The sequence below is a fragment of the Mytilus californianus genome, unplaced genomic scaffold (assembly GCF_021869535.1).
Source record: "Mytilus californianus isolate M0D057914Y unplaced genomic scaffold, xbMytCali1.0.p SCAF_9, whole genome shotgun sequence".
In the NCBI taxonomy this organism is placed as follows: domain Eukaryota; kingdom Metazoa; phylum Mollusca; class Bivalvia; order Mytilida; family Mytilidae; genus Mytilus; species Mytilus californianus.
In genome coordinates this window covers 21,875,260-21,891,488 of record NW_026262745.1, presented here as the reverse complement: position 1 = coordinate 21,891,488, position 16,229 = coordinate 21,875,260, and the positions used below count along the sequence as shown (strand labels likewise).

At 30.4% G+C, this 16,229-nt stretch overlaps 1 protein-coding gene across 12 annotated transcripts in view; it reads right to left on the bottom strand.

The window, feature by feature from the left end:
- The window catches only part of LOC127714149 (probable phosphorylase b kinase regulatory subunit alpha), a 79,379-nt gene that overhangs the window by 7,564 nt on the left and 55,586 nt on the right, over positions 1 to 16,229 (bottom strand). For 10 of the 12 annotated variants that reach the window (XM_052220150.1, XM_052220148.1, XM_052220154.1 and 7 more), the window contains 8 exons: positions 15,765 to 15,990; positions 9,830 to 9,905; positions 8,723 to 8,800; positions 8,084 to 8,160; positions 7,478 to 7,556; positions 6,767 to 6,896; positions 2,976 to 3,074; positions 951 to 965 (listed from right to left, as the gene is read on the bottom strand). In XM_052220150.1, coding sequence (XP_052076110.1) covers positions 951 to 965; positions 2,976 to 3,074; positions 6,767 to 6,896; positions 7,478 to 7,556; positions 8,084 to 8,160; positions 8,723 to 8,800; positions 9,830 to 9,905; positions 15,765 to 15,990 — 780 coding nt within the window. The other 2 variants (XM_052220159.1, XM_052220152.1) reach the window with 2 other exon arrangements.

Here is a 16,229-nt window from a genome sequence, read left to right as displayed (position 1 = left end):
TTTACCATATGATATTTTTTTGGCTTTTTTAATTTGTAAAATTAGTAAAAATACCTGTGTATTTCTGCAGGTGTTTCACAAGATTTTGTTATTTATACAATTTATAAGCAGTTACTGCCATAGGTTGAGGGAACCAGATTGCCTAGGGTAAATCAATGAACATGTTCTAGTAGATGCAATATTGAGCATTTAATAAAAAAAAAATGATTGTTAATGACCTATTCTATGTAATGTATAGAGACCTTTACCAAATAGTTAACAGTCTGGTTTGATGTAACAACGTAAGCTGTAGCCACCTAAACAGATAAGTCACCAAAGTCCCTATACAAAAAGTCCATCCAATATTGATCACATACAAATGAAACAGAATCAGCATTTTTTGCAAGGGAAATAATTCTGATTTTTGTAGTTATCATAGCAGCTGTGAATATATATTTTTTTCACATTCAAGTGTAAATTATTACCTTTTATTCATGTTAGAAAGCAAAAACTTCAAACAGTTACTCATGTTAAAGTGTTTACAAGTTCAGAAATAACAACTGGAATTTTATTTTCCATTATTTCTGTTACTTTACCAGCAGTATAAGTACACTAGTGAAAGTTCATCATACAATTATAGATCATTAGATTTTGCGATTGGAAGGCAAACAAGAAAATTTTGTTCTTTATGATGTTAAGAAAGGTGATGAACTTTTCAATGTATATTTATAATGCCTTCATAATTACTTTTTTCATAATACATGTATTGATTAATGATTAGGGAGTTAGTAATACTTTGGGATATAACATGTAAGGGGAAATAAATTTTACTGCAAAGTATTTTTATGGGATTTTTTTCACACCTGACAAAGACACAGATTTGGGTTAATATCTTCAGTGTTTCAAATATTTCTAAAACATGAAATAATACATATAAATAAGTGTGTGTGCTGCAAATTATATTTACTTACTCCATTCATCATTTTCTAGTGGAAAATATTAATAAAATAAAATGATGGTCATGTTAAAAAAATTCTGAAATAAATTACATGTTGAAATTTAATATTTTTGGTAGAGAAGTGCACAAATTTAGTAAGAAAAAAAAAACAGATGTTAAATATGCATAACAAAATGTATATCCTCTAAACAAAATTTTTAATCATTTGTAAATTTCGGAATAAAATTTACTATATTATTATAGTACATTTTTTGCATTGATTTTTATTTTATGCTTTTTCATGTACATTTCATTATTCCACTGATCCTGATAAAGAAAAGACGGTTGAGTACTAAAAAATTAGCTTATTCTGCCCAATGTCCATGTGCCTGTCCCTAAACAGGAGCATTGTCTGTGCTTGTATCTAATCATAACTTAATGGTTTTTGTCATCCTGAAATTTTGTGTAGATGACAGATCTTTGTTTTATTCTTTACTTTTCTAGACTTGAGGCAATTAAGGGCTAGACATATTGTACATGACATTTATCTTTTATTGAAGAACTTAAGTTGACCTTTAGAGGTCTTTAGGGTTATTTGTGTCGCTGGCCTGTTGTCTCATTGAGAAATATCCAATACATCCTGTAAATCTTAAAGAAATGTATAAACTGTCAATGGGAACAACCATGAATAGGATAAATCTTAAATCAAAAAAGCAACTACAGTCTTAGGTCAAAAGTTTTTCACCACTTGGAAATTCCAATATGTATTTCATATAAAAACATTGTCAAAAACTTCCTTCAGATCCGATTTAAATGCAATTTTTACTGCCAAACTCAAAAATGTTTACAATTCTTTTTATAGTTATAAGGAAATATTTTTATGATATGTCATTACTGAGAAATCATTCTATAAAAATTTATATAAAAATGTTGAAATTAAGTGTAATTATTTCTTTTAAAGCCATATATACATATATTTTTATCGCAGAAATTCATAATTGTCTTTAAACAATGATTTCCTTAAAAGTATAAATCATAAACATATTTCATACTTATTGCCAGACTGCAGACAGAATTTCTTGGTAAAAATTTCATTCAATTTGGACAAGAAATAACTCAAGGAAATTTTTTATATGACATACACATTGGATATTCAAATGGTGAAATACTTTTGACCTCAAATTGTAAAAATATAAAAACAAGATATATAATTTTTTACCTGAAGGTCCTGAAAAAATACCAGTCAGAAAAATAACAATTATATGCTGATAACAATTATTGCCCTAGACAAAAGAGAATAAGTGACTAGACTTCTACTACCGGTGTTAATGATATTGTGTGTTAAATGTTCCTTCTTTACAACATTCTAGTGGGGTTACACCTACTGATTGATTCTTTGATTGTTGGTTGCTTAACGTCCAGTGGAAATACACCTATTGAAAGGAGGGATATACACAGAACATATATATACATGACCCAATCTTTTTTTTATCCCATGTTTAGTAAAATTAGAATAACATATGTTTCATAACTTACTTCATATTAAGAAACCTTTCATATATATATGAACACACTCTGTCTTGTCTAAAAGCAGAGTTACCATGAATTTTTTGTCAGTTCTTTCTAACGTAAAATTTTTATTGCTTTGCACTATTAACATACATTAATTGAAATTCCCTTTTCCCAATTCTTGTTTTCTAATTGAGTAGGACAAAAAAAAAATTCCCACAAATTTTTAATTGTAAAGTTTTTCAGTCAATTTTAAAGCCTATCATTAAAAAAAAAACAACAGAAAGTAGCAATGGTGTGCAAAATTTATCCCCACTTAAGACATTGAAAATAATCCATGCTCAATGGATTAAATAAAAAATTAAAGAATTGTCAAACAGAAAGTGACTGAAAATCATGTTAAAATAAAGATACATAAGAAATGTAGTCTTTTTTTAAAATGGGTCTATAAACAATTTTTGTATGGTTTAGATGGTGAGTAGATTCCTTCTCAAACCACAATCTTTATGATAAGTGATTTCTAAACAGACATTGATACATTAAATCTTACCTGCACTGATTATAAATTCCTTTCCACTTAGAATATGATGGAGTAATGTTTTCATCTCAAATGGACTCAAATTAAGTAGATGGTCTGAAGCTTCATCTCCTACAAAGTTACAGGGGATACAAAAATAAATAAATTCTTTTACTATCAGACTTAACCCAATGATTTTATCTGTGAGCATTCAACATACAATTTTCTATAATACACAAAAGCTTTACGTACAAGACATACCATTACTAGGTTGGTTTTTTTAACGACCTTGACTACCCATGCAGGACTCGCACGGTCTGTACAAGATGTATTTGAGTGTAAAAATCAATTGTTTCAAGTAATTTTTATTTAGGTATATAAGAAATCTTTTGTTCATTCAGGATCAGTTTTATGAATTTATAGGTCTGTACTCTGTGTAAAGATTTCTTTTAACAGGTTTAATTTAACACCACATTGTTTCAATGTCACTTATTTCAAATTCAGTTTTTCTACCAACTGTCATTTTTCTTTAAAATAAGCAACCAAACCACCTCCACCATGCCAGATTCTATCTTTTCTATTTAAAATAATACCAGGATTTTGTATCAAATTAGCCTTGGTTTGGTAGCAAAAAGTGTTTCATAACAGTTTATATCTATTAAATTGTATTTGATTTCATCTAACTTGTGTTCAAGTGTGTAGGCATAAAGTGAGCATATTTAAATACCCTTGTTTGAAAAAAGTCATAAACGTTATCTCTATATTCAGATATTTCTTCTAAATGAGTAAGTTCATAACAATTGTTCAGTAAGGCTAATACACTTGATCCCAGGGAAAAACAAAAGTTAACATCAACAGAAGATATGGCTTAAGGGTCAGACAACATACATAAGAAAACAGCAACAATTTACCGAAAAGGAGCCAATCCCTGTTTGGATTGGTGTAAATTTGAGAAGCAATTGATGCTATCAACTTCAGGCTTCATAAAAATAAGAAGATGTGGTATGATTGCCAATGAGACAACTATCCACCAAACTTCAAATGAAGTTGATATAAGCAATTATAGGCAACCGTATGGCCTTCAACAATGAGAAAAACCCATACAGTATAGTTGGCTATAAAAGGTCTGACATGAAAATTATGAAACAATTCAATTCACAAAACTAACGGCCGAATTCATAACAAAACAATTTACGAAAAACAAATATGACAGACATGAACCTACAACAACAACTAAAGGACTCCTGACTTGGGACAGACATATAAAGAATGTGGCGGGGTTAAACATGTTTGTGAGCTTCACAACATAAGAACAAACTCTAAAATCAGTTGTTTGTTATTTTTTTTTTGGAAATCATCACCGTAGGAGCATCACCCATTGTAGTAATAACTTATGCCTCTTAGTCAGTTTTAAAAGATAGGTTAACTGTTTTACACAAAAAATCATTAGATGGCAAACAGTTTACTTCAGTTCTATATCATACCTTTAATTAATACTTTTAGGAGTAATGCTAATTGGATATAAAGTATTAAAATGTAAATAATTCATTGCTATCTTATCATTACCATCTGGGACTTTAAGTGAAGATACTATGTTTAATGTTATGTTGAAAAACAACTTAGATTGTCTCTTTTTTTATATATATAAAGCTAGGTAAATGACACATTTAAACAGTAAATATCTTAAGCCGACAAATTACAACATTTTTATTCTAAACACATCATGTGAACCTGATTGCTTCTCCGCTATTACCGGTTTTACTTAAGACTTGCTTTCATGCAGAAAATACTTTCAGATCAGTTTAAAACAAACAGTAAATTCCAAAAATACTAATACAAAATCAAAACTTTCAATGTTTAACTGTTGAAGTTTACTTGTCCTTTTTTCAAATTTATAGCACCATTTGATTTATTTCCAAAGGTAGAAGTTCTATAAGATACAGCTACACCTTGCTATTAATAAAGAAGGGATTTCCCACAGGTGCGCTAAATTTACTATACTCCTTATAATTATGTGACTGAAAATAAATTCAAGATGCAATTTTACAACCACCGTATCACAAATAGTATCCAATGGGGTCTTGGTGCTGTGTTTTTATACCCCCAAAAAATTGCACCCATTCCCTTGAATATGTAAAGTGTTCGTGGAATTTTGCATGTGCAAGACAACTGTCCCTTAACCTTTTCCAAAGAATCTACAATTCCATTTTTACCTTGGTCTTCAAATCGTTCTTTAGAGTATTCTTCCAACGATATATCTTTACAGCCGATTTCAATGAGTGTGTAGGAAAAGGTAATATCTTTGGTTAGCTTGCTTGCTAGCTGAACTGTGAAGTCATTATTAGGTTAGGTAAACTACCCTCCTTTATGAGTAGACTAGTCCCACAGGTAACCAATTCTATCTGTCTGTCGGACTAGTCTACTCAAAAAGGAGGGTAGTTTACCTAAGCTAATAATGACTTCACGGTTCAGCTAGCAAGCAAGCTAACCAAAAGATATTACCTTTTCCTACACACTCATTGAAATCGGCTGTAAGTATGTTTTATATTACATTTTTTTTATTATTATTTATAACGTACAAGATATACCTCATCTCCTTATTTTTACATTAAGAGAAATCTTTCTGTACATTTGTGAATGTAAAAAAAATACTATGAAAACACTTTTAAACCTAAAAGTCTCCAAGAAAAGATGTAATGTTAAGCACTCAAATTAATTAATTGTGGGTGACTGCATTTTCCTTAGAATTTGTAAGAATCATAAGTTATATGAACATTTTATATTATGGGTGGTAGGGGTTTTAAATAAAGAGCTGTGCCATGAGCGCATGATACGCCCATCGCTTTTTCAACGAATAAAGTTCCATAACTCCTCAATGTCATATCAGAAATTTATTAAATAAAAAACTTAAGGGAGGTTATTTATATAGATATAAACCATTCACCAAAGTTTCATGAAAACTGCTCCAAGCACTTTTGAAGTTTTGAGTTATTGTCCAAAAATGGAAAATCCCCCCTTTTTTATAAATAAAATCTCATAACTCTGAAACCTAAAATCTAAAATTTATAAACATTATAAGGGAGCTTACGTCAATAGATATAAACAATTCACCAAAGTTTAATGAAAACTGCTCAAAGCATTTTTGAGTTATTGTCCAAAAACTGGAAAATCCCCCTTTTTTAATGAAAAAAAACCCATAACTGGGAAAATGTAAAATCTAAAGTTTATAAAAATCAAAAGGGAGCTCACGTCAATAGATATAAACAATTCATCAAAGTTTCATGCAAATTGGTTAAAATGTTTTTTAGTTAATGTTCCACATGTTGACGACTGACGGACAGGCACATGGAAGAACAACGGTATACCATAATACGTCCCAAAAAAGGGCGTATAAAAAATGGCTCCTATGCCCACCATGCATGTAATTCTGGGACAGCCCTTAATTGAATTAAGTCATTGTCAATTAGATGGAGCTTACAGAAACACATCTTACCACATCAGCTGTTAGATACCAACCAAATAAAAACATCTACAGGTCAAAATATGAGTTTAAACAATGATCACCTATACTGTGACCTGTATTTTCTACCTCAGCTGAGTGTCTATGTGCAAAACCTTAGCAAAGTTCTTCAACATTAACTTTACCATAATTCATGCTATAATTCTAACTAAAGTTCACAGTCTGCAGTGATATTTTGTTTTTCCGTTTTTTTATTAAGTACACTGCCAAATATGGCAATCAATCAAATCAAAGTCATACCATGAAACATACACTTGCACCTTTTTTTGTTCATTGTATTCATAATCATAATAGCAATACAAACCTGAACATTTGAGAGTTCTTGCTAATTCTGAGGCCATGACTTGAATTATAAGACCAACCCTCAATCTCAACATTTCTTTAAATAACTTTGGTTCTGTTCTTATAAACATAGCTAGATATATCAACAACTCCTAATAGGAATAAACAAAGCTCATTAAGTATCATCTAATTCCTAAAATAAATTTCAAAATCTGAAGTAACATAAAGTAAGACAACTAACTAATAAATATTATGAAATCAGAACTTTTTTATATCTTCAAGCTGAAATTTTCTATTACATGTACTTCAATTTTATTTTCTTGTCTGGCAACAACTATGGGATATATAACAACATTCAAACATTACATTTAATAATAGACCCGTGTTGCATATCAAAGTGATTCTCTAGTTCATGGTTGATTCTAAACCTTCACTGATACCATCTTGCAGGTTAAGTCCTTTTTAGTTGACAATGCAGCAAATTATTTTTGCAATTTGCTAACACTGTCGATGCTTTCATATAAGAGAAGAGATGATTGCTAAATTCAAAATCATTTATAATTTTGTTTTTTTCAAGTGACAATAAGTTGCTCATGAAAATTAGTTGAATAACAGTAAAACTTTCACAAAAACCATCACCTGATCATCTACTGTGTCAAATCTATCAAAACCTTTTATAATAGACTTGTAAATGCATTTTCAATATAAATCTATCTTAAAGTGTTCCTTATACCTGAGTCAGGGACGCTGTACTCAAATCTTCTCCATAAACCTCAAATATAATAGCTGCTAGCTCATCTGGGGGCAGTGGTCTGAAAGTATATTTTCACTTGTAAATTCAATGATTATTTTTTATCTTCTAAAAGTGATATTAAAAATAATACATTCATAAAAAGGATTTAAATTTGGCAATAAAAGTATCTACTTAAACATATATCATTGGCATACCTCTAATTAATAGCCGTGAATCTTTAGGTAAAACTGTAAATACATCTATATTCATCATAACTGGAAAAAGTTTAATTAAACATATATCAAGTACAGCAAAAATGTAAGTGAATTTCTTAATTTCTAAATTTGCCTCTTTAGGCAGTTACCTATTTTTATAGTGCCTTTCATGGGTACCTTGTATGTTAAGATGGAACAGCCATTGTGGACAATACCTATGTTTGTTGACAGTTTGTCTCACCTTATCATCTTAAAATCATAGGAAATAGTAAGAGATGTCTTTCATCTACATATCTTTAAATCAGTCTCAGGAACATTGCTCCTTTATCATATCCAAATTTGTATGTATCAAATACTCTGAAGAAACAGAAAGGTAGAGTAGGTAACTTACGCTGTAATAACTTTTTCATTGACTGATGGTAAACCTACTGACAGCTGTTTCTGTCTAACTAACAAATCTGTAGCAGACTGGAAATATATATATATATATATGTATATATAACAGTACAAACTCTAGCAATTTCTTTCCTTAAGTAAATAGAATATAAAAATATCAGCTTTCACAGTGACAACAACAGGACTACAAACAGATGATGAACATCACAGAAACGCCACCATAAAATTTCTGATAATAGTCTATGAATGAAACATCACAACAACTTTACTGTATAAGTCCTGATAATAGTCTATGAATGTGTTAATAGATTGATTTTCTATTTTTCAGATTTGTAATGAGGTTTTAATTTTCTGTCAAAAGAAAAACTACAAATTAGATTTTTATTTTATTTCCTACCAAAGATATTGAACTTGTAAACAAGAGCTTTATTCTTCAAAGAAAAAAAAATATTATCATATATACATTGTACATCTTTTTTCTGCAACATCAACTATCGTAGCTAAGAAAGACCATTTCAGCAAATGACTTTAGCAAAACTCTTTTTAGGTTTTTTGCATATCTTGCCTCATTTTTTAAAACCAATTAGACTAAAGTAAAATTTCAGGATAAAATAAACCATGAAACTAGACGTACTAATGCCAGTTCTTCTACTCGTTTCTTTAACATTCCAGCTGTATGTCTAACTAACCACCATTGCTTCCAGTGTCCAGCCTATAAATTAATCAATTAAAATGGATTGAGTTCAGTAGAATATAAAGATAAGATATACTAGATGACTGTACAAACAGCTTTGCTCAACAAGTACTTGTAAAAACTTCACCCTTGGACTAATGCTCATAGCTGTACAAAAAAGATGCAATAGTGTTGTGACCGCATTATGGACAAATTAAGTTCAAGGTGCATGTTTAGTGCAAGGACAGAAGTGTTCGTCACCTACAAATTTTTCCTTTATATTTCATATAACATTTTCTCAAAAACTATTTTAAGGTTTGAAATGTGCAGAATTTTTTGAATTTTATTTCTTTATTTGTTGATAGATCTGTCTTCTATTGTTATTATATCTCCTTATGTAAACATAATGATGATTTTATCTTAAATAAAATATATAGCAAATTTCCTGACAAAAAAAGAAACCATTTTTTTTTAAATAATCAGAAAATGAAAACACCACAAAATTAAAATTTTCACCAAATTAACATCATAAAGATGTGACAATTCCCCTTCTTGTGGTACCAAGAAATGACTCTAAAATACATTTTTAGAAAAATTGAAATTTATAAAAAAGAATTGAATGTGACAAATACTTATGGGTTGCATGTTAATCATTATTCTTAAATACCTGTATGTGATAAGAACGTTCTCACTATAGACAAATATTACAGTACCTGTCATGACTTCATAGTTTAAAGCAATGCTAAGAAAACTCTTAATCTTTCTGTAAGATGAAATAATTTGATTCATAGTTGAAGACCTTTCAGCATCTTTTAAGGTGAAGAACAGCAATATACGTTAATAAATTGGGTTTTCCCCAATTGTATATTTGTCTTGTGTACGTCATCTCTTTTCTATTCTTTTCCAATCATATACTGTAAATTAAGAATTTATTGCCAAGTTTTTATTATTGAGAATAATCATACATATATCTGTTTGCCGATTTTTCTGTAATCTCACATTTTTGCCCATTCTTCAAAAATCACAATAATAAATGCATGCAATAATTTCTGAAATAACAGTACTTACCTTCTCATACAATTCTACAAGTAATTCTTTAAGTGTACATTGTTTACCTCCAACTTCTAATTTCCAATTAGGGCCACTGTAAATATTGGAAATCATTTTGAGAAAATGTGGGTTTTTTAGGGAGGGTTAACATAGAATTATGTCTATCATAGACAGGGGAGACAAAAAGCTTTCATTATTAGGGAATGTGTATTTTTTCAATGTCAAAAATTCAAGAAATACAGATAAAATGGTCTGTAAAATTGAATCTAAAAATGAAAAATGTCTTATTCCAACCCCAATAATATAATAAAAAAGATGTGGTTTGATTGCCAATGAGACATCTTTGTACCAGAGATAAAGTCCTTTTTCAACAATGAAAGAACTATTCATCTGAGATAATATAGGTTTGAGTGAAGCTACAACAAAGTCCATTTTTTGACTAAGTAAAATCCATCAAAGCTATTTGGATAGTAAAATTAAAAAAAAGAAGATTTCTACATCATAGCGATATGTCCTTCGTGCTGTATAAATGAGGAATTAAATTGTGTGTCACAATGTTTAATTGTGGTACAATAGTCAATATATGGTAAAAGTCCCATAACCCCCATAAAAATGGTCATATCAAAATGACAGTACAATGTGGTCAACTACACATGATGGCAAACAATTCTACCAAGCATGAGAGCTTTCTGTCAAATGATCTAAGAGGAGTTGCATACACAAGGTGACACATTACAATACTCCAAAAAAAGTTGAAGTCCTATAACTCCAATAAAATAGTCAAATCAAAATGGCAGTAAAATATAGTCAACTACACATAATGGCAAACAATTCTTCCAAGTATGAGAACTTTCTGCCAAATTATCTCAGAGGAGTTGTGTTCACAAGGTGTTATTGTCACAATACTAAATCAAATGGTCAAAGTCCCATAACTTCCTTTAAAATGATCAAATTTAAATAACTACACATAGTGGAAAACAATACTAACAAGTATGAAAGCTTTCTGTTAATCTGTCTCAGAGGTGTTGGGTTCAAAAGGTGTTATTGTAACTCCAAAATATAGTTGAAGTCCCATAACTCACAAAAAAATGGTCATATCGAAACAACGTTCTAATATGGTCAACTACACATAATGGCAAACAATCCTACAATGTATGAGAGCTTATAAGTGACATATTTTTCACTAGCAATATTTTTAAGGCACTTATCTCCCTTAAATAAATTTCATATTTATTTTTATGTCCACCAAAGAAAAGTGATACTTTTCACTAGCAATATTTGCAAGCCAGTTATCTCCTTTAGATAAATTCATATTTATTTTTGAGCTAAAAGTTCAAGATTTAAAAATTATTTTCATTATTTAGATATCTGTGTATTTTTTAAGAATTAGTAGTTTGAATTCTTTGTGACAGGTTTTACTCTTTTTGCAAACATGTCAAGATAAGATTTTTGTTTAATATCTTGAGATTAAGGATTAAGATATTTTCCTGTAATTGTTATCATCCAAGTTTTGGTCTTTAACAATAAGTTTGAAACTAATTGATAAATAAGCTGAATAAGCACCTTTTAAATGAGCCTCCTCATGGGGTTTTTGATTATGTGATTACTTGGCCGTTTTTATAGTGATTATTTGATTACCAGACCAAATATTTCATGATTATTTGATTATTTGATAATCTAGGACTGTATTTTTGATTATTTGATTATCTTGTTTCAAGAAATAATTAATGATTATGTGATTATATTGGAAGAAAATTTGTGATTATGTGATTACTTGGACACCCCCATGAGGGGCCTCTTAAATTAAAGCTGTTATTTCCTTTGTAGATTAAGTACAAATGTATGTACTATGTAATGATATGTTTAAAACTAATGTTTGGTAACCCATAAGATTTTATGCTGTCAATAGTGGGATTAAAAAAAGAAATAGTCCAACCTTTTGTAATGAAGGAGTATATCTGATTGGACAATCATTTTATTTTGTGATTGATAGGTCAAGCAATATACATGTATAAAAAAAATACTTAGTTTAGTTAAAAATAAAATGCACTGCAGGGCGCAGCTAGATAAGACCGCAGAGGTCGAACCCTGAACAGTTGGGGCAAGTATGGGCACTACATTCAAGCTTGATATAGCTCTGAATTTAGATTGTGATTAAATATTTGACACAGCATAGGTTTCTGTCACAGAATGAATGTGGTCAAAGAACTGAAAAATTGGAAATTGGATTTTACCTATTATGGTCCAATATCCAAAATCTAAGTACACGGTTAGATTCGGCATATCCAAATACACCAAGAATTTAATTCATTTATTTGATAATGGACCATAATATCCAAGTTCACCAAGAATTTAATTTATTTATTTATTAATGGACAATATTAGCTAAGTTTTTAAAGGAGTTCGCTTCATAAAAAAAAAAAAAAAATATATATTTAAAAATATATAGCATTCTGAAAATTAATTCATACTGAATACTAAACAAACCTACCACAAATTTCTTCAAAAAATTTCATAGAGATCCATACACTTAAACTAAAGTTATTGTCCGGAAACCAAATGTCTTTGGACGATGACATGATAGCAATATACGATCATATAGAAACAATATCCAAAATATCATTCATCATTAATACAGTCTTTAAAAATCTATAAAACTTACCTCTTATTATTTTATCTAATAATGAACAGTAAATTTCAAACTATATTTATACATTATTTCTAAAATTAGAATATGATGCTATATCTATTTTTGATGAAATCAAACAAAGTTTAATTCTGAACCTTTTGGACCTCAACGTGAACCAATTTGATAATGCGGCCAAAAATCCAAAGTCTAAATACACAGTAAGATTCATCATATCAAGGAACTCCATAAATTCAATTTTTGTTGAAATCAAACAAAGTTGAATTTAGGAACTCAAAATCAAAAATCTTATTACATGTTTAGAATCAGCATTTCAAAAAAAAACCTTGCATTCAATTTTTTTTGAAATCAAACAAAGTTTAATTTTGGACCTTTTGAACCACAATTTGGACCAATTTATAAACTGGGTCCAAAATCCAAAATCTAGATACATGGTTAGATTCAGCATATTAAAGAACCCCAAGAATTCAAGACTTTGAATTAAAACCCATTGAAATTGCTCAAGAAATAAGCAAAGTATTAAAAATAGTGTTGTTTTTGGGCCCTTTTTCATAAACGGTTAGGGCCATAACCCCAAAAATCATTCTCAACCTTCCTTTTTTGGAATAGAACCTTGTGGTACAATTTCATAGAGATCCATAGACTTATACTCAAGTTATTGTCCAGAACATGAAAATTCTACTTTTTAATGGCCCATAATCCCTAAACGGTTTTGGCCATAAACCCCCCCCCCCCGAAAAAAAAAATCAATCCCAACCTTCCTTTAAAGGTATGTAACCTTGTAGTACAATTTCATAGAGATCTGTACACTTATACAAAAGTTATTGTCCTGAAACAAGAAAAATGCTTGCTTTTGGCCCCTTTTTGGCCCCTAATACCTAAACAGTTAAGACAATAACACCCCAAAATCAATTCCAACCTTCCTATTGTGGTATGGAACCTTGTGTTACAATTTCATAGAGATCCATACACTTATACTCAAGTTATTGCCTGGAAACCAAAGTGTCTTCATACGACGAAGACGCAGACAATGCCATAACATAATGCGAATGCAAAAATTTTATGGTTTTATAAAAAATTGAATTGAAGCTTAGGCGTTACTGAGATGATGAACTTAACGGTTAATGGTTACATAGGCAAGAACCGTAATTGTTAAATGGATTGTACATATGTATATATATTTGAATGTTGAAATAATTAACATTTTATACAATTGAAGATGCATTTGTTGTAATTTACTTGATGATGACCACCACAGCCAGGCCTAACCTTGACCATCCACCAATTAACCAATCAACTCTATCATGTGTCAGCTAGTCAACTTCCAAAATAACCCACGATAAGGGTTGAGGTGCATACCCAGTTGCACTTCACCCTTGTCAAATTGTCACAATACTAAACAAGAGTGCACACGCTGAAATGTCTCGCCTACTATACTGACCATCGATTTTATGTTGATACATGTAGTCCTAAATATAAAGTTTTATCACAAGCATCATATTAACATTTATGATCCAAGAAAATGAGGTCAAGGTCAGATAAACCAAGCCGGTAATACATGTACACTTTTAATATAATCATTTCATACACCGAATATAGATGACCTATTGCTTATAGTATAAAAGAAACAGACTAAACCATGGAATTTTATATTGACCAATGAACCATGAAAATAAGGTCTAGGTCAGATGAACCCTGCTAGACAGACATGTACACCTTAAAATCATTCCATGCATCAAATATAGTTGACCTATTGCTTATAGTATCTAAGAAACAAAGTTAACCAGGAACACTGAATATTGACCAATGAACCATGAAAATGAGGTGGAGGTCAAATGATACCTGCAAGACAGACCTACACCTTACAATCATTCCATACACCAAAATATAGTTGACCTATTGCTTAAACTTTAAGAAAAACAGACCAAAACACAAAAACTTAACATTGAGCAATGAACCATGAAAATGAGGTCAAGGTCAAATAAAACCTACCACACTGACATGTACATTGTAAAATATTTCCACACACCAAATATAGTTGACCTAAAGCATACAGTATAGAAAAACAGACAAAAACACAAAAACTTAACATTGAGCAATGAACCATGAAAATGAGGTCAAGGTCAAATAAAACCTGCCAGACTGACATGTACATTGTAAAATATTCCATACACCAAATATAGATGACCTAATGCATACAGTATTAGAAAAATAGACCAAAACACAAAAAATTAACATTGAGCAATGAACTGTGAAAATGAGGTCAAGGTCAAATAAAACCTGCTTTTACCACTGAACCATGAAATGAGGTCAAGGTCAGATGACACCTGCCAGTTGGACATGTACACCTTACAATCATCAAATACACCAAATATAGTAGACCTATTGCTTATAGTATCTGAGATATGGACTTGACCACGAAAACTTAACCTTGTTCACCGATCCATGAAATGAGGTCGAGGTCAAATGAAAACTGTCTGATACGCATGAATACCTTCCAAGGTACGCACATACCAAACATAGTTATCCTATTACTCATAATAAGAGAGAAATTAACATTACAAAAAATCTTAACTTTTTTTTCAAGTAGTCACTGAACCATGAAAATGAGGTCATGGACAATGGACATATGACAGACGGAAACTTTATATCATAAGGCATCTATATACAAAGTATGATGCATCCAGGTCTTCTTCCTTCTGAAATATTAAGCTTTTAAGAAGTTAGTTAAAGCCGCCACCGGATCACTATCCCTATGTCGAGCTTTCTTTTGTCGCAGGCTCGACAAAAAATGGTCAAATCCTATAACTCCTGTAAAAATAGTCAAATGGTGGTACATTATGGTCAACTAAACACGATGTCGAAAAATCTTACTCTCAATGAAAGCTTTTTGTTAAATGGTCTCAAAGGAGTTTCACTCATTTAGGTGTTATTGTTACAATTCTAATAAAAATGGTCAAAGTCCATTAATTCCCATAAAAAATTTCAAATCAAACTGAATATATAGCAGAGTCAAGAGGTTATGACTATGCTTGGGTGACAATATGTGATGCACAAAAGGCACTATGATATAATAAGGGCATTTCAATAAGGCCGTTTTTAAAGAGGAGCTCTGCATTCTATCACTATTGTTGAAATAACAGACCCAGTTGCATTTGTATTTTATGGTTTATGACATTGTGCTCAACATGTTCAAATTGAACCAAACCCTGAAGTGTAAATATCATATATGCAAATTGGTTTTTGTTGTAATTAAAATAGCATTGTAGCTAATAAATGGCAAATTTAAAAAACCTAAGTACTTACTTCTTCATAACAAGATAATGTATAATATCAGCTTGTTCATGTAACACCTCAGTCTGATTCAATTGTTCTATTAACTCCCTTTGGTCTACACTTTCACTTTCACTTGTAAAGCCAAACTTATGACGTGTTATGATCGGAGAACCTACAGGACTTGGTGCTCTATCACATTCTTGTGACATGGGATGTAGTCCTCCCTTTAAATGATGTAACAAGTTGTCTTCACGGTCTTCAATAAGAATGTAGAAATAAAATTAAATTTACAGCAGTGCAAATATATAATTATATACTTATATATAAAATTTATACTTAATGAGGGATTGTGATGGAAATATTATATTTTTTGGAGCATATCATTCTTTGTTTGAAACATCCAAATCAAAACCTCAATTATAAATACTGGTACTGGTTCATTAGCTAGAAACAATATTTATGTATTTAACATAACTAGCCATGAACATTGTCAAA